Raw genomic sequence first — 19,432 nt, 5'->3', positions numbered from 1 at the left:
TCAATCTTTATTACCCTGAAAGTCTCAAGAGTACCCATAAATCAGTAAAACAAGGCATTGAGACTCTATTGGACCACCCCAAAAACATCTCCAGACCCATTTCAAGGTGCTGATTCAAACTAAAGTCAAGCATTTTCAGGCTCAGCTACCTTTTGATGCTGTACAGTACAAATTTAGTAGACCAATGGAAGCAATTTCTCAATGGAGAATTCAAAGCTATTAATTCCCTACCTAGCAGATCTTCCTCCTTTAACAGCAATGCAAAACCAGAGGCTGACAATGGGCAAGTTGGTAGGCAGAGTCTGGGAATCAGCTATATCATACATGTCAAAATAGGGTAAAGCAAAAATACCCATTTAACCCTTTACCAAAACCACTTCAGGTTTTATCTACGTGAGAAACTACCTCTTGGAAACTACAGTGACGCCACAAATGGACTAAAAACATATGCAGATAGCAATAAAAGGTTGTGTTCAGAAACAAATAGTGACAAACATTTGTTGTACAAATATTAGCTATTTTAAAAATTGCAGTATTTCCACGGAAGAAGTCAACTTATTAATTGAATAACAAATGTGCTAAAATGCCAAAATAAAAATAGTTATTTCTATTTGTCTTGCTTCCTATACAACCTACATCCTGAATTTTCCCTGTTTTATTTTTATGTTCCACTGCTTGTTAAGCAATTCTTCTGACTTGTATTTGTTGAAAATAAGACCAGAGACTGGTTATCTTAAACTGAGAAAAGAATGGAAATCTAGAACAACATTGTCCACAGTACTTTCTGCTTCACTTCTTAGATCAAGTCAACCAGCCAGATGAACATACCTTGCCAGTAAAAACTACCGGGCCCGCCTACTATCAGGTCTCCGTTCTACAAAAAGCAGAATTGAATAAAATTACACAACAAAAGAACACAACAAAATTAAGCATATACAGGAAAAAAAAAATCCAAAAGAATATCAGAATCATGATAAAGGAGAATAGCCCCGTTCAAGGAAAGGATGTAGGTGCAGGGATGCGCAGGAAAACCCACAGGTAAATAAAGTTAAAATCACCCTATGCATCTTCACTTGAATGAAAGCCATAATTTTTGTAGCAATAACACAGCATTCTAAAAATTGCTTATTATTTGAAACAAAACAAAGTCAGCATAAAAGAGGGTCTTCTCATTCAATGAAGCAGTAGTAATGCTTTATAGAGAAATATACTTTTGTCAACCCTACAATGAGGTCTTTACTCCTCAGCGATTAGTAATGTAAATACAGTGTAGCTGCAGAACACTGAAAACTATAGCAATGATCAAAGTTATCTGAGGTCCTGGTGCTGTACTATTGGCACACATAACAACAACAGGTGCAAAGTTTATTCTTTGGCCCACAATATTGTTTCTGGACGCTCCTGGCATCCCTTAAGCACTTTCGCTTTCACTTCTACAAAAGAACAGTCTTAGTCAATGACTAGTCTGTCTCCAAAAGCATCCTGATACAAGCTATTTTAACTTTTAAGTACTAGCTGGTGCCTGCCTATTATTTCCTGAAAATCAAGTCTCTGGAAAGCATCGGAAGTGGGACACACTGAGATAGAAGCACATACAATTTTTCACCTATTTATCTATTAAGATAGGCTGAGCAGAGTCAGATTGGAATGCTGCAAAGAGATAAATAGGTGCTGATTGCAGTATTTCTTTTATTAATGAAACCAGAAAGTTCAAAGCTTGCAAAGGAGGAAAGAACTTGCAACAACTTCATGAAACTTTCCATATGCAACAGCATGGGGATAATCACTGAGACAGTGCTTGAACACTGGGGATATACCAGAGTTACATTTGGTCTAAGTACTTCAGAAGCAGAATCTTACCTTGTAAAAATCTAAGCTGAAACCTGCTTGACAAAAGCCTTGTCCTTCTGGATCTGCATTGCCTGCAATTATGAAGGTAGAAGCATTTTATTGATTTCACAGTGCATGTGGATGACAGCTTACACACCCCTGGAGCTGTAAGGTTGTAAATGCAAAACTACCCAAATATGTGAAAAGATGTGTATTCTTTTTCAGAAGAGGCAGATCATATCCAGACCTTCTACATGACCCTGAACATGCAGCCCTCTTGTGAAGATTTAGAAAAATAGGACCAGTTACTTGGGGCTTTCTAGCCAAGGAAGGACCCTTGCAACAACTACCAGGGATTCAGTTTGAATTTGGCTGGAGATGCAAAAGTAAACAACTTACGAAGAACTCAACAGTCACCACAGTCTGCTCTGTCATAAACACAAAAATAAGTGTTCACTAAGACATTCGCAAAAAATGTTGACATAGTGGATGGTTCAGTATAGGTCAGTGTTCAGACAACATCCTTGTTATCTGTACTATGGCAAGGGAAAGGGACACATGTCCCTCACAAGGGCCAGCCCTTCAATTGACACACATTTGCTCAATGACGACTGAAGTGGTAATATAATTTTGGATGCACATTTGTACATGCAAAAACATCTTTCCTGCTTCTGTCCATTTTTATTTCTAGTCTCCAAATCTTTATATAATTGTACAAAATGTGTTGGCATGCATTTTAGGACTTTTCTAAGAGCGCTGCAGTGCTGGAAGTCTGCAGGATTGGGAAAATGAGAGCAGGAATGGCCACTTGAACTCTCTTTTCAAATGCCATAAGCCTTTGGCAAAGCCCCAGTGAGACATCAGAAGTACATGACGCAGACTTTACGGTCACCGTTTCTTACAGATTCGGCTTCTTTCTGTACCTGTCCAATCAGTGACAAGGCTTAGGCTTCAAAAGGAAGACTTGGCAGCACAAGTCAATTTAGAGCTATGCTTCAATGTGAGAAAAGGAAAGCCACAGAGTAACACTGAATGTACATTGCTATAGGTGTGCAGATTTCCTGGTAGACCATGAAAAGCGTTTATCACCCATCTGTCAGATGTCAGGAAGATCCAGCTACATGATATGACGCTGTCCCTAGATCTTCACAGGAAAGAGACCTTTTAATTATGTGAAGTAAGTGTCTGCTTTTTCTGTAAGATGCCCGTTACCTTCCTGGCAAAATAATCCACGAGAAACTCAAAGGTAGGAGCAGTTTGCAGTAAAGGAACAGTTCAAAGGCGTGTTTTGAAATTAGCCCGTGTGCACAGGGTAAGAACGCTAGCTGCAATAGCAGGGGCTGTGTACAAGGGGTATTGTGACAAGGAACTACATTCAGACTTCTCGTATTATTGGCTAGCACATACAACTTGAAACAGCTACCCATCTCAGCTAAACTGAGCAACATCATAGCTTTGCTGTGGGGTTTCCTTTGGAAGGGATAGGTAAGCCCATCATATATGCTATCTTACACACATCAGTTTAGAAAAGTAACTGAAAGAACAATTCTGTGATCTGTGAGTGCAGAAACTGCCATACATCCAGCCCAGTTCAAAGCTCAGTAAAGTTACTGGATACTTCATATTGATTTTAATAATTTGGAGCACTAAGGTAATGACAGCATTAATAATCATCATAAGCACTTAGGCATAGGATGTTGAATAGGATGAACAACTGATTTAATCTAATGTGTGGTATTTTATGCAGACTTCTAGGTAACTGAACTTGGTTCTAAATATACATGCACTGTTTTTCCCTATTCCCCAAGAAGTAAGGTGCGGAGATTGCTACCACATCCTCAGAACAGCACAGAGAAGAGAGTGGAACTGCAGTGCTAATGTGCATAGCTTTCTTCCATGCTGGAAGTTGTTCTTAAATGAGCTTTTGTGGGTGATATTGGCATGAATGGTGATATAGGCTTGTGTGTTTCTGTGAAGGGTCTGGTCTTCAGATGGTGATCCTGTGATGAGAGACTTATACTAAGCGTGAGCATGAGTAATTGGTTTAAAATGCTGTCTGGTTCTTATCTAGATCTGTTTGCTACATTTTAAAGCCATTTAAATTGAACCAATTATATCTCATCACTATAACCACATAAGCTTAATTTACTTAATTTTTGCTCTTTCAATTATACAATAAAGCATCCAATTGCAGGCACACAATTTAATGTCAATTTTTCTATAAACCTTCATCCAATGCAATAATGTTACATAGTAATCTTCATTCAATCTGTATGAAGTATGAAGACTGAAAGGATGAAAACATTGAGTGCAATATCAATTCCTGCAACACAAGATTGTTCCTATTAATACTTACTGTTACGACAAGGTGAATATTCAGCATAGGCACTGAAGTTCTGAATTGCTACATAGCAGGTTCCAACGGGGTCCTTCTCAGGGCTATCTTTAAGGGTTCTCCAGTGATATAAGGGAGCACAAGCCTATCAAAACAGAAATGATGTCACACGTACCTTTCATACACTCATGCATCTGCCAAATGTAGTTTGTAACAGTATACAAGGATTCTCTCTGGTATTGTATCATTGATGTAGCAATGATCATAACATATTGACAGAAGAAAATGAAGGACCACTGCTTCTTATAATTTCATTATAATCTGAAAAACACAATCTGATCTTTCACTTATAGCCCTTAGCAAGTGAAATCTGTCAGGGACTACAACTGACATTTAAGCATATGTTACAAATATACCCTCTAAACCTGCTTCACAAGTAATACGTTTGCTCTATTACTGCTCACTGCACAGCACTTGATCCCATAGTTTAAGACGTACCTCACATACATGTGGCTGAAGACATTCCTACTTCTGTCCTGATATGTCTTAAGATAATGACTATCGCAGTAGAACTGCTATGATTCTACACAGCAGAAAGAGATTTTTCAGAGTGTTGTGTAATACTGTGCATCACAACCATCAGATTGTCTGCCTTCTTATAAACCCCTGGTTCAAATCTTTGGAGAGATGATACAGCTATAATGCACTCAACAGTCTCTCAGTGAACAGGTTTTTGCTAACTAAATTTTGGCTAGTGAACTAACATTTAATCTTGTGTGTTACGGTAGTGGTGTTACTGACGTGACAGTGCAAGGATAAAGCATATAGAAGTTGTGTAGAGAGAGGGGCTATCTTTTTTGAAAGCAATTCAAATAATTGGAAAAATAGTAAAAGATAGGCTGTTGGGTATGGAAGTCATTCTTCAGGTGTTCCTGTGCACTAAAACTGTTCAGTTGGCGGGGGGTGGGGAGAAGACACTGCCTCTCTCTACAACCATGTCTCTCTAAGATATAAACAAATCCTCCATTCATGTCCTACCTTGTCTTACTTTTCCAATCAGAAACCTGCCTACCTCTGGCAAGGCACTGTTATTACTCACATTACTGTATAAGCCTAAGTTCTGCAATCAGTTCCAGCTGAATAAACCACTGTGCTATTCAGAGCTTACCATAAAATTCAGAGCTTCTGCAATGCTGGTTTAAGGACCCAGGGACCCTTAACATGGTCCTGCCTAAAGGCCTTACAGATTAGAAAATACCACAGAGCAAAACCAGAGTGCAGCAAAGAGGAATATGTGTCCTTTGAGGGTGATTTTAGGTACGTTTGACATCGAGCAAAACGGATTCAAACAAAAATTATATATAATCATAAATGTTACCCTAATGTAGTTTACTGTCACAGAATCATAGAATAGTTTGGGTTGGAAAGGACCTTTAAAGGTCGTCTACTCCACCTCTGCCCTGCAATGAACAGGGACATCTTCAACTAGATCAGGTTGCTCAGAGCCCTGTCCAACCTGACCTCGAATGTTTCCAAGGATGGGAACTCCTCTCCGGGCAACCTGTTCCAGTGTTTCACCACCCCCAGCGTAAAAAAATTCCTGCTTATACCTAATCTAAATCTACCCTCTTTTAGTTTAAAACCATTACTCCTTGTCCTATCGCTACAGGCCCTGCTAAAAAGTTTGTCCCATCTTTCTTATAAGCCCCCTTTAAGTACTGAAAGGCTGCAATAAGGTCTCCCCGGAGCCTACTCTCCTCCAGGCTGAACAACCCCAAGTCTCTCAGCCTGTCCTCACAGGAGAGGTGCTCCAGCCCTCGGATCATCTTCGTGGCCCTTGTCTGAACCCGCTCCAACAGGTCCATGTCTTTCCTGTGCTGAGGGCTCTGGAGTTATACTCCAGGTGAGGTCTCACCAGAGGAGAGCAGAGGGGCAGAATAACCTCCCTCAACCTACTGGCCACGCTTCTTTTGATGCGGCTCAGGATACGGTTGGCTTTCTGGACTGTGAGTGCACATTGTCAGCTCATGTCCAGCTTTTCATCCACCAGTACTCCTAAGTCCTTCTCAGCAGGGCTGCTCTCAATCCCTTCATCGCGCCAGCCTGTATTAATACTGGGGATTGCCCCGACCCAGGTGCATTACTATTACATTTGTAGTTTAAAAAAAAAATTCTGACAGCTATATTACATTTTCTGTTTCTCTCCTTTTGGTCTACAAAGCTTAACAGACAAGGTTTTCTAGCTTCAGTGTTCAAGTTCTTGCCTGAAAAGTGTTGACTATATCTGTTTCAGAAAGCTTGAGAAGACTTATCAGAAGCAAAACAAAGTTTGGTCAGTACAGACACAGCACATCAGTCGGTGATGAGGTTTTCTGCTCATTTGCTTAAGATACAGCAAATGGTGGTAAAGGATGAGTCTATTTCAGTTTGTCAACTGTTGTTTAGTAGAGTATGTCAAATGAACAAAATTCAGTTATTTTTAGAATGTTTACATTGACAATTCAGAAAGGTGACATAATATTTATTCTTATAAATACTTTCTTTGTGTAATTAGCTTCTAAATAGAAAGTACATGTACAAAGGAGTGGTACATGAAGGCACTGGACAGGAAGTTTGAGAGCTCTGATAACACTGACACAAGTGACAGAGAATTAACAGCATATGCTAGTTCTGTAACAGAATAGGGTGATGTTTTATTCAATGCCTGTTTCATGTCAAAATCCTTCTCTAGGTTAACCACAAGGCATACTGTTTAAGGCAAAGTATTTCCTTTTGATAGTTCTTCCATTATGACTACTTCTTAAGTGATAATTGGAAGTTTTAAGCAAATCCCAAGACACAAATTATTGCTTTGCAATTGTATAAGCTAATAAAACAAATGACCAAACTAATTATTTTTATCACAATTATTTCGGCGACATTTTCAATGTAAACCTTAGTGCGTAAATTGTAAATATAAAATGTCTGTGTATAAGCAACATCAGCACTACTTTACCAAGCAATAAAAGTACTTGCCCCCTGCTGGGGTCTTCTGTCAATACAGGTAAAACATTCAGTGAAACTCTAAAGCAGACATTGCACTTTGACAGCAATCTTGATTTGGAGCTTTTTTATCATGACTTTTTTTGCCGCTGTTTTACCATGGCTATGACATAACTGTTCAAAACAATGTAAATGTGACAAAAAAGGTTGGTGCTTTCTCTTACTAATTGATCTTCAGCACAGGTTCTTGGCTCCTATTACATTCTGCATTTAACATTCCAAATAAAGCTTCATAACACAAAACATTTCATAGCATATAGCTATCAGTTACTGTGTATCTCTAAAATAAGTCCATTATCTGTTTAAAAGAAATCATCATTCACTTCCATAACAATATAACATTCTGCTATTTTCACGTGGCAGTGGGATCATCTTAACTTGATCAGTTCGACCTGTTTTTTTAGACTGCTTTCATTTTCTGAGTTATATACATCATCTGTTTTATAATTCAGGCATAATCATAGAGTTTTTTGCATAATCTACACAGAGAGCTATTAAAGATATGTATTTGAGAAAAATAAACATTATCTCCAAATGAATACCAAATGCATAAGACTTACCACAACTTTTTCTTTATGAGCTTTGACTGTTGCTCCAAACCACTGATTTGTCTTAAATTCAATAGGTTCCCTGGTGCCATTGACTTTAATTTTCCTGTTGTCTGACAAAGAAAGAAGCAGTATGTTGACAGCTTATTTTAAAAAGTATTACCTTGTGAATTATAGATACAAGTGAACAGACTAATGGATATATTACATTGCATCCACTGTCATTGTGCTACCAGCTTAACAGGAAATGGAAATTCTAGTATCGTTTAAGCTTTTTACTGGTCAGTGGAAAACACCTTAAATTCACATGTGAAAATTCAAAATAATTACACTTGAACTTCAGAAAAAAAATACGAAGAACTGGAAGAAGAAGTCCTCTATTTCCCCCTGCAAAAATAGAAAAAAAGTTTATGTGGAATTTATGAGGAAGAATGAATAAGAATCTACAAAAGTAGGTGAAAAGGCCTAAAAAGTTTTCTCATACGTGGTAGAAACTTTCCATGTAAAAAACATGTTCCATAATTAGTTTTTGTCAAACAAATGACATTTCTCAGCATGCTTTTTCAAAGACCAACACTACAGATAGCAAAGGACTTAGTTTTTAACAGAATTACATGTGTACACACTGTCACAAGAGACAGCTTCTTAATGTTGCTTTATATACACTCTTACAGATGTCAGCATAAGAGAAGCCATCTGGGCAAAGACTCAGGCCAATTATAATGCATTTCAGGTTTTAATAAAAAGCAGACATCCCTTCCTTTCACCCTTAGTTCTCTGAAGTAAACTGATTTCCCATATGTTCATGAGCTGTGCTCTTCCCTTACCAGTCATTCCTAATGAACTTCTCAATTTATACATAACCAGGGCATTACTCCTTCCCGCTCATATCTGCATTCCCTTATGTTTGTTTCTGGTTCTTATCAGGAGGGATTTCACAAGAATCAATCCTTTTTATTCACTTGAAGTGAAAATAAAACCATATACTGTCTGCTTTGGAATGTAGAAAAAAATGTAATGTCAGATTATATTGCATGGATTTACATACATTAAAAAAAAATGAAGAAAACTATCACCTTTAAAAAGCCAACACTTCATGGGATTTGCCCAACAGCAATAAAGGAGATATCTGAAAACTTTCCTAGGATGTTGGATCACCAGCTACCTCAGCTTATGGTAGCCTCATAAATATTACAGATATAAACTGATTAGGAAAGAAAAATGCATTATATTTGTTGAACAAGGGTACTCTATCTCTTTATTTTTCTAATAAACATGAAGGAAAGTTGAATGAGAATGAATCTGTGAAAGTCTGAAAGTCTCTGAGACAACATCTTCATACAAATGCTTGTTTCTGTGTTGCACCAATTACAGGAGCTAGCACGGAAATCCTTGCTTAGATAAGAGAGGTAAATTTCAGGAATATTTATATCTCAAAAATTCAGGAAGAACAATCTAAAATCACTCTAAAAATATTCATTTCAAAAGTACATTTTATTTAAGCTAGGCCTAAACTTTAAGAGTGTGGGAGACAGCGACTTTGACACACGGCGTTGTACAAGCTGCCAGCTTCTACCTAGTTGTTGGCAACACCACTTCTGATTATTTTTTCCAGTGAAGTCAGACCCTTTCAAACTTTAAAGGTTTCTTTTTTCTTTTTTTAATGCTCCAGCAGATCTGAACATGATCAATGTCCACAGATGAGGTCTTGATAGAAACAAAGCTTTTGAAGCTTGAAAATCAGCCACGGTCAGCTTACAACAGCCAATGCTAGCCTGGCTCTGAGGATACTCATGACTAGTATGCTAACTTAAAAAGAGCTTACGTTTTCAATCAAAACAGCACACTTGTCTACTGGCAAAGTATACTAAAATTTGAAAACAAGTGAGATTTTGAAACTTGGATAACTTCTCACAGGATTTAGAAAAAACATAGCTGAATCTATCAGTAAATCTGCAAGAACTGTAAACACACAACCACCCTGCTTAGTGGCATATGATGTAGCATGAATCCTTCATACTGTGGCATGGGATTTTCATTATAAAATAATCAGGAAAATATCAAGGACACACAAATTAATAAAGAGCTTTTTTTCCCTAGATAAATCTCTTTCGACAGAAATTCTCTAATCACCTTTGTTCAGGATCCTTGCTGGACCTATGGAATCATATTCCCAGTTTCTGAGGTTGTGTCTTAAAATGCAGTTTAGTCTTTTGTATATAACAACCATTCAGTATTTCAGATTGCTGTGAACCAGCTACTGCTTCCCCTAAAACTTCATCAAAATGAAGCTATATACAAAATTAACTTGTCTGAATACACATGGACAGTCACTACTGTGCCCTGATTGTATTCAATTAGACAACAAGGCTCTGAATGAGGCCGCTGTAAATGTCCACTTCTGAGCTACTCATCCACTTACAACTGAGGACATGATCTAGGACACAGTTCTTCCCTCCTAAAGCAAATGTCTGAGAAGGTCAGAAGAATCACGGCCTAAAAGTACTTAATTTTTTTTTAAACCAACCGTAGATAACCAGTTTAGACTAGACTCAGATAAAAACTATTCGTTTACTCAGATAAACCCCAATCTTAAAAAAACCCAAACAAACCAAACAACAAACAACAACAACATGAAGTTGTTATTTCTGTCTTTGGTACATCTCTCAAAACTGTGTTATCTAAGCATTTAAAAAAATAACATGTCTGTATCCTGCCAACACCCTTGTATGACAGGGAAATATCTCTCCATGTGTTATTTATGGGGATCTGAGGACCACAGGCTACGGCTATACTGTATGTTACCCACAGGCTAAGCTATATTTCTGTGAGCGGCAAAAACTTGGCTTGAATTCAGGTTGCATTCAAATGTCATCTTCTCTTCTAGAAGAGAATGCTTGGCCCCTTTTAGGAAGGAGTCCAGGCTATCTTGTATCACAATACGTGACGCTAGTGCAAGGATAGCTAGCATACAAGGCAGCAGCTGGGCTGGGCACACAACGCCTGAGCCTGTCCACAGAGCGGTCCAGGGAGTGCCTGAGTACCAGCTGGATTGCTTCAGAGCCAGCCCAGGAGCTGTTCCAGATGGTCAACAGTCTGGATGACTCGCAAATTTGGCTTGAAACTCAGCCCTGGAGTCACTCTTAGTTCTACTGCCTAAGACTGTATTGCAGACTAAGGCCCAGACAACCAGGAATATGCAAAGAGCAGAGAGATGTGTAAGTACAAATCCAGGTGCAAGGACATCCCTAAACTGCATTTCAGCAACTCCAAAGCATGTTGTTTTCTACTGCAGGAGCCAAGACTCCTATACATTGGTACTGCCCCACAACCCACCTTCAGAAGCAACTCTGGAGATGGTGAAACATGATTCTCAAAATCAGTGTTCCTTAACTCAGTCTTTTAGACTTGAGGTACCTAGGGGCTACCGAAGGAGAAAAGGCCCCTTAAATTGCCAAAGCAGTAGCTGGACAAGCAGAAAAGTTTGAATCCAAACAGTAAAATGCAAACCTATGTAAGAACAACAGTGTAGAGATTCATTGTTAGGAATTAAAGTTTGAACCTGGAAGCAAGTGTTAATGCAAATCCATTATTTGCACGCATTAGACTAAATTTGGCGCTTTCTACAGGGATTGGTCTCCTCTCAGTCACTGAGTCGGCACATTATAAACTGTTTATCACACATGAATCAAACATTACTCTTAGAAACATTTCTTTGTTGTAGTAATCAGGATCTGCATAAGAAACAGATGTATTTGCAAACACTGATAGTGGCTCATTGTGATTCATTCAGCTCTTGAAAACTAGAAGTAAAAAATGCAGCATCTATTATAATTTGAAAATACTCCAATGAACAAAAGCAAATGAAAATATTTTCATTAAACTTAACACAGGAAAACAATGCTTCTGATTAAAGCAACAAATCTGGCTATGTAATACACCTGCAACTCTTTCAGGTAAGTTCTCACTCTTCAGGAACTTTGAAAAGTATTATCTTTACTTCATGTGTGTTTGCCTGATGTACTGGATGAACGCAGATGGCCATTAACCAGGCACCTGCAGCAGGCTCAGTTACACTCTGCCCTCTAATCTGTACCTACTCAGACTACATCCAGGATGGCAAATCCCTTTCAAATACCTATTTTAATATATGTGTGAGTGTGCATATATCTATGCACATGCATACATATAAATAAAAATAGATGTCAAATGTAATATATATGTATTTCATATATTTATACATAATTATATATACATAGAGTAGAGGCGAATAATCACCTCAACCTATCCGTATTTATATAAAATGGGAATAGAAACATATAAATACAACAAACTTTTATATTTCTATAAATATACACAGGTCAAGGAAAGAGAATATCCCCTTACATGGAGACAACACCTGGGATGCTATGTACAGTTTTGAGACACCAGGACAAGACTTGCAGGTGTTTGACCTGAAGAACAGAAAGTAAAGGAGGATCTATGTGCACTTCATCCAGTGTTCAATAGGTAAAGAGAAGAGAGAGCCCAACTCCCATTTGAGGTACACAGCAAAAAGAAAAAAAAAGGCAAAAGAAACAAGTTACAGCAAGAGAGTTTCTGATTAGATATAAAGAAAATACTCTTCACAGTGAGGGTGATAAAGCACTGGGACAGATTCCCCAGAGAGGCTGTGGCATCTCCATCCTTGGGTAGTCTCAGAACTTGGCTACACAAGGCTCTGAGCAACCTAATTTAACTTTGAAATCTGCCCTGCTGCACCATTAGGGTCCTGCCTTACAGGAGGGAAGAGGGAGGGAAGCGTTCACACTGACATACATGGTCCCATATTCTAGAAGTGAGGGAAGAGAGGGGGTCTTGTCACCCTATCACCATGGCAGAGTCATTTTTTTGGTATCACTGCCAATACCACCCATTACTAAGCAAAGTAACATTCACAGTGTCATTGATATTAGACCCTCAACAGACAGACAGAATACAAACGCAAAGCTAAAGACTATGATCTAGGGAACCAAGCCAAGCAATTGCCTTCAACATTAATGCTGGGGAAAAAAAGGACTCCATAGTGTTTAGAGACAGTAAGGACATGCAAAACCCTTGCATAACGAGAAGAGTTGCTTCTATTTTTAGATTTATCTGATTCTGCAAACATCTATTTAATTTCTGGTTTTTATTGTGCCTTAGATGCTATTCATGTGAGTTATTTTAATTTAATAGATCGTATCTAGTGAGCTTTATTTGGACTTTCATTCCATGAATCAAGAAAAAAAGAATCATCAAACCCAACAGGATTTTTTCCCTAAGTACAATCTGATCAAAAACAAATTAAGACCTCAGGGTTTGAACTAACATAGCTATGGGTATTTGTTCCATTCTTTAGATAAGGCTGAGACTTATAAAAGAAACCCATGAGGGTCTATTATAAATCAGAATGCTACAAGTGAACCATGAGGCTCCAGATAAGGTCTTATTGGCATAGTGGACTGAAATGTGTCAACATTTAAAAGTACAACAAAGTTCTCCCTCAGCACTTTCTCTTGAGATGCAAATTCTGTTTTATAACAGGTTTCTAAGTTTTCCCTAGAATCTCACCATCTTTACAGCTAATGATTTTTTCACGTAACTAAACCTCTCGAGTCCCACAATACATCCTTTCCTTATACAGTACCTGGGTTCTGTTACAATCAGCTCAACTGCTGGCCAGATTAGCTCATGTTTTTTATCAACTGCACGCTTGGCCAGAACTGATCTACATCCCGCTCCTCTGTTCCTCTTCAGAGGCTGTTCAAATTTTCTCCAGCTAGTTTAAAAAAATATAATCTGTTTTACTAAAACTGGTAAAGTTAACTGATAGCAAAGACAACACCCCGGTGAGTTCTGGAGACTTAGGGGAAGTGGTATCTAAAATTCTGCCTATAGGAGCTAATTTAAAACATAAGAACTTGTTGCAGTCTGTTAAGTATTACAATTAAAAGTGACCATTATAATGAGTTTCTGAAATATGAACTATTAGCTTTTTACCAGATTTCAAATGCAATAGTGCACTTCAGGGGGCACTTAAGTTTGCTTCTGGCTGCAAGATGCTCTGAGTGGTTCAGAAGTTCCCCAGTTAATCAAGCGGGGAGAAAGTTTTCTTCATATTGCTCTCCTGCTACCTCTCCTGGCAGCTGAATGGAAGAGCACCCAGCTTAAACACAAGGACTTGGTAATTCTACCCCAATGCTAAAGCAGAAATAGTCATTGTAAACCTCATTTCATAATGGAGAAACTGAAAAGGAGAAGTTAGCTTTGTGTAGGTAGGAGAGGAAAGACGGATCACAAGTCTTCAATATAATGCCAACACTTGTTCCCCCATCCTCTCATTGAGTTTCAGAGTATCACAGCCTTACACTGCAATGCAACAGGACAGCTTTACAGAGCCGGGAAACAAGGGAGAAGAGTCTCTGCCCTTCAGTCCGTATCTCCTGGAGTAAGGGGATACTAAAAGCCCTTCCATTATACTTTATCTCAGTTCCCTGCTGCAACGGAGCAGGTTAAAGCACCAGTTGTGCTCTCAGGGGCAGTGCTTTCAGCTTCTTTCCAGAGTGTTGGCCCCCGGCACCCAGATTTTGGGAGCTTTAAAGAACTGCAAACATGAGACTGCAGAGTCAGTACTGTATCAACAGCAGGAAACATAGAGAGTTCCTGCTAAAGCCCCTTCTTGGCTGGAGGCCATATCACTGGCCAACCCATATGGGAATGTCCGGTTACATGACTTGCTTATGGATGGGCCAGCCCAATCCTACAGCATGTCAAAATTTCATCCTCCTTCCCTCCTCTGCTCCCCACCCCACCTTGTCAGGAACAATATTTCATCAATAGGATTAATTATTGATGTTAGTTTGCAAGTAAATCACCTCATTGCCTTGGCAGTCTCTGGATTAGCTACTATGAAGAACAGAGACAGGTGACCTGAGAAATTAGTAACAATCTGAAAGAATTGCCTGTAGAACAATTCCAGTTAGGTGGTATGACTTTTAGGAATGGGCTGCAGGTACTCCTGCACTCTATTACCTCTAGCTAAGCCATCTTCTCAGCAGACTAGTTTAGCCCACACGCACTTCCACATTAACACAAGTTATGCAGCTGCTCACAGCACTCAGACCAGCTTGGGCATCCTAACATATGCAGAGTGCCACAGAGATGACTTCAGAATTAGTCTTGGCTTTGAGTATCAGTGCTAGTAGTAAGAAACCCAGTCTCTGTTGGACAGCTATAACATGGCACACAGAAGTAATCACACATTTTTTTATACGTGTTTTCATATCTTTCACTGGGAATTGAGTGAATGTGAGCGTTCCTGTTGGGTATACATCAGTAACCAATGCAATGTCTACTCTCTCATGTGATCTTTGTTTCTGAGAAAAAAGGAGTGAGAGAGCTTCCCAAACCATAAGGATTTGTCTTTCGTCATTTAAAGCTTACATGACACAAAGAATAGGGATTAGTCCTGAGTGTCACAGCCTGTGTGGTGGCAGGGAGGTTAGCTGCACCTTGCCAGTGACTCTGAGTGCAGCCCTTGCAGCGTCAGATCTCTGATCCGCTGGGGAACATCGCAGTTGTCTTACACCAGTGTTAAGATGTCAGGTCCATTTAGGCTTAGCACTTGTATTTTCCCTTCAGGACTCTATGGCATACAGAATATAGAATAACTGTCTTTAAACTAAAACTTTAGTTATTTTAAAAATAGAAAGATACCATTCGCAAAGAAAAGCAAAACTAAACAGCCTTTATAGGACCAAAGACCATCCTATCTCAGCGCTTACCATCATAATATGAACCTAAGTAGGCCTAAGTGTTTCACTAAGGTGTCTGTCACCTACTTGGTTCCCTCAAATCACTTTCTGAACAAGTGTCCCTCTATCTAAGGCAATACATACTTTACAAACTCAACACATTCCTTTTTCATCCTTCCCTTCCTTGACTCATGAGCAGTTTTTTGTTCATCATTGCCTCTTAACAAGCCTTAAATGCTCGTGGAGAGAGATTTTGTTCCTTTTTAGTTGGTTATACTTTACAGCCCCGTAACAAGGCCTATCTATTCTTTCATTCAGTAAACATCTCAGTATCTGTAAAACACAGGATAACTATAAAGTAGTACAAAGCAACTCCACACCTGTAACACCATGGTATTTGAAAATGTCCAGAATCTTCACTGAAGCCATCACAGAATAGTAGTCAATGTCCTCACTGTTTTCATTTACTAGGACCAAGATATCAATAGTGTTAATGCAAATAACATCAAAGCATTTGCAAATGAAGGAACTCTTCCTGAAATTAGGTCTCCTGTTCCTGTGGAAACAGTGAAGTAATCTGTACGGTTACATATGAGTCCTACCAATTACGTGCCCACTTACACACTCATTTGTGGCAGTAAAACTCCAAATAACATCCAAGTGCACTATTTGTTCCCTCCTCAAGAGCAGAACATAACTTGCATTGAATGCAACATACCTGAGCTTCATTTGTGTACCCAGCCCTCAGAAATGGCACACGAGCTCTCATGCTCATATGTAATCTAAGCCAGTGGTTTTCATTCGTATTTGTTGATCTCTTGAATTTTACGTTACAGTGGAAATGTCAGAGTTTCTGTGACCTGCAGCAATTTCACATATCTAACTTAGGACACAGTATATGTGAATCTGTTTTTCTTTTACAAATTCTTTAGAATTTAGAGGTACGCCATTGAACTCCTGTGGCTGAAAAATACTGATTTAGTAAATTCTTTATCTATTTGTTGGGTCACACTGCCTTTTAAGTGTTACATTATACTCTCTTTCTAGTTCCACTTAATTTTTACTTCTGATCTTAATTAAAAGATGCTTTCAAGTATTCAGCAGTTTTGTTTCTTTTATTGTGCCTAGTGAATCTAACTGAAAGAGATGATAGTATTTGGTTAAAAGCAAGAAAAAAGTACTTAAAAAGGGAAGCTTTGTACATAAACGCATCAGAATGAAATCTTCCAGCTCCGAAGCAGCCTCTGTAGTTCTTCTGTTTTGTTTCAGAAAACATTCCCAAAGCTTTCCAAGACTTTAAAAAATCTCCTATCAGGCATGAAGCATTAATCTTTAAAATTAAAGCTGCTAGAGCTGAATTTCCAGTCTTCTAACAATTACTGGGTGGTTTTTGTTTTGGGAGAAAGGATAATCTTGTGGTTAACTCACTAGAGGAAGAAGAAAAAATCCCAAGTCAGTTCCCAGTATCATCACCAACTTCCTGTATGATCTTCGACAACCCAGACTGACTTTTTTCTGTTTATCCGAATAAATGTAAAAATGGGAATACTAATATAAAATGGGAACAGCAGCATTTCTGAGTGACGTTGTATGGAGAAGGCACGGTAAGTATAAGGTGCCTGTACAAGAAAGAGCCATAAACTCAAAATGCCCCTCATATTTACTGAGGACTATCTAGGTCCCACTGGGCATACAATGGCCAAAAAGGCTTCAAAAGGAATTGTGTGTAACAGACTATTTGAAATAGTATCATCTAGGCTAGAGCTCATGTGGACTGCTCTGCTTGGGGGAATGGTGGAAAAGATGGAAAACTCGCTCCTGTAAATAGCATATTTTGGAGAGAAAAAACTGACATGAAATATAAATCCATACTTCAGCAAAAAGAGTCACCTAGGGTGTATTGGAGATGGCCTTTATGTTGCTGGCAATAAAGAATGGGTGGTGGTACAAGCTGTGCAAACCTTCCTGGAGTCCCTGTCCATGAGGGTAGCTGGCTAGTGCTGAATTGTGCAAAATGACACCTTTACTGCCCTTAGACAGCTAATGATAACAATGCTAAACCTGCCTTTACTGCAGTCCCTCCTCCAAGCACAGTGCGTTTATACCTACACAACGCGCTCTCTCTGGCTTAACTTCAGCTGTCTACGGGTCAGGCATCTACGCTGAGTACACAAACAACTGTGCCGTGTGATACAGTCCAAAGCCTTGTTGATGTAGCTACTCATCAGCCTGTGTTTGCGCCTTTATTCGAAATATCTGCAAAAGGACATCTCTGTCAAGAGCATGGAGTGGTCCCGACTCTCTTTAGTCAACTTTTCTGGAGTTTCCCATAGGAAAGCCAGATGTCCTCATAGGTTTCATCACTAGGTTTTCATTAATTTTTCAAAAGGTGCCTTTAAAATGTGGTGGAATTTTCATTTGGCCTGTAAGATTTCTATTCAAACCTGAAATTAATTTGTATAGATAATATATTCCACTTCTGTTACATGAACTATCTAATCGTAAGATGGAAATACAGGAATATTTCCTAAACTGGTTTTATTTTAAAGATGTCCACTCAGGGCATATTGCAATAAAAATACTGTATGCATACTGGCTATCTCTGTACATTCACATTTATATATAACCATACGCTGTACATATATTACATGCCCAAGTAGCCACATACACATACAGGAGCTCTCTCATACTCAGTTTTGAAGAACCGCCAGCATGATGGGAGAGTCATCCTGAACAGAGTTCCCAGACGCTAACATAGTAATAGGATGTGTGGGTGGCTGAAGCTGGAAGGCATAAAGAACTGCCCTGCTTACTTGCTACATTTAAGTAAGCTCTTCTAATTTCTTTTGTGCTCTCAAAAAAACCCCCGAATTGTATTGTGTTCTCATTTAAATAAACCACAAATGTTAAGATTAAATATAACCTAAAGAATCATAACTTTTGCTTAATGATTAAGCTGTCAAAGTCTGCCTAAATAAAGGAATCAGTTTAAAAGTCCCTGCAAACACTAGGTTTAAATTATTTTCAAGACCTATAAAGAGACAACAGAAAACATAAACAGCCTGAACTGTTTAAAACGTGCGTTCCCTCTAATTAAATAAGAAACATCTGTCTTGGGATTTTGGAAGTGGATATAATCTATCCACATTGTGCCTAAATCAGTTTGCATCTAGCTTCCAATACTCTGAAATAAAATTCTTGCTTTCTGAAAAGAAATAAGCATGCCACATGAGGTACTTCATCCATCTGAACAGATGGAGAAACCCTTGCTGAAAATAACAACAAAGACTAGCAATCTCGTGATTTCCAGGGTTCAGAGAAGCGTGTGAGACAAGGGTTTTGGGGTTTTGCCTTCTGAGCACTCAAAAAAAAAAAAAAAAGGCAAAAAAACCCAAACCAAAAGAAACCACACTATTTTCAAAATGAGGCATCTGCCACAAACACCTCTCATCCAGCACTAAGATCCTGGAAGTCATACTCCTGTTATTCCTCTGGGGACCATTAAACCCTTGCCTGCAAGCGCACATGCATGCAGACGCCCAGGAGGGCGATTCCTCCAGCGAACTGCAGATACCCAGACCAAAGTGACACAACGAAAGCGAGCGCGGAAGCCACTCGTGCCCAGGTGGGACCTGAGCACAGCAGAGCAACACACCCAACGCTGCGCGACGCGATGCAGAGATTTACTTACTGGTATTATCGAAGGGTATCTGCCTGCACTGGGTGGCGGGCCAGGCGCAGTAGTACACCGCTCCTCCTTCCACTATGTCTGGCTGCGTGGTGTTGGCTTTGGGAGCTCCCACCAGGACACTGACTCTGCGAAACACACCGGAAAGTCGCCGGGGCGCTGGGGGCCACGGGGACCGACGGGCGGCGGCCCCGGCACGGCGGCCGCTGTCACC

General features: G+C 39.2%; 1 protein-coding gene across 1 annotated transcript in view; it reads right to left on the bottom strand.

Moving 5' to 3' along the window:
* Window positions 1-19,432, bottom strand: part of ITGA8 (integrin, alpha 8) — a 117,550-nt gene that overhangs the window by 96,863 nt on the left and 1,255 nt on the right. Inside the window, exons 2-6 of the mRNA XM_009888963.1 lie at window positions 19,222-19,424; window positions 7,768-7,868; window positions 4,187-4,310; window positions 1,861-1,922; window positions 829-874 (exon numbers count right to left, since the gene is read on the bottom strand). Of these exons, the coding sequence (XP_009887265.1) occupies window positions 829-874; window positions 1,861-1,922; window positions 4,187-4,310; window positions 7,768-7,868; window positions 19,222-19,424 (536 nt within the window). The remainder of the gene's footprint in view (window positions 1-828; window positions 875-1,860; window positions 1,923-4,186; window positions 4,311-7,767; window positions 7,869-19,221; window positions 19,425-19,432) is intronic.

This window comes from Charadrius vociferus, unplaced genomic scaffold (genome assembly GCF_000708025.1).
Source record: "Charadrius vociferus isolate BGI_N301 unplaced genomic scaffold, ASM70802v2 scaffold297, whole genome shotgun sequence".
Lineage (NCBI taxonomy): Eukaryota > Metazoa > Chordata > Aves > Charadriiformes > Charadriidae > Charadrius > Charadrius vociferus.
The sequence above is the reverse complement of the archived record's forward strand: the minus strand, read 5'-3'. Positions and strand labels throughout refer to the sequence as shown.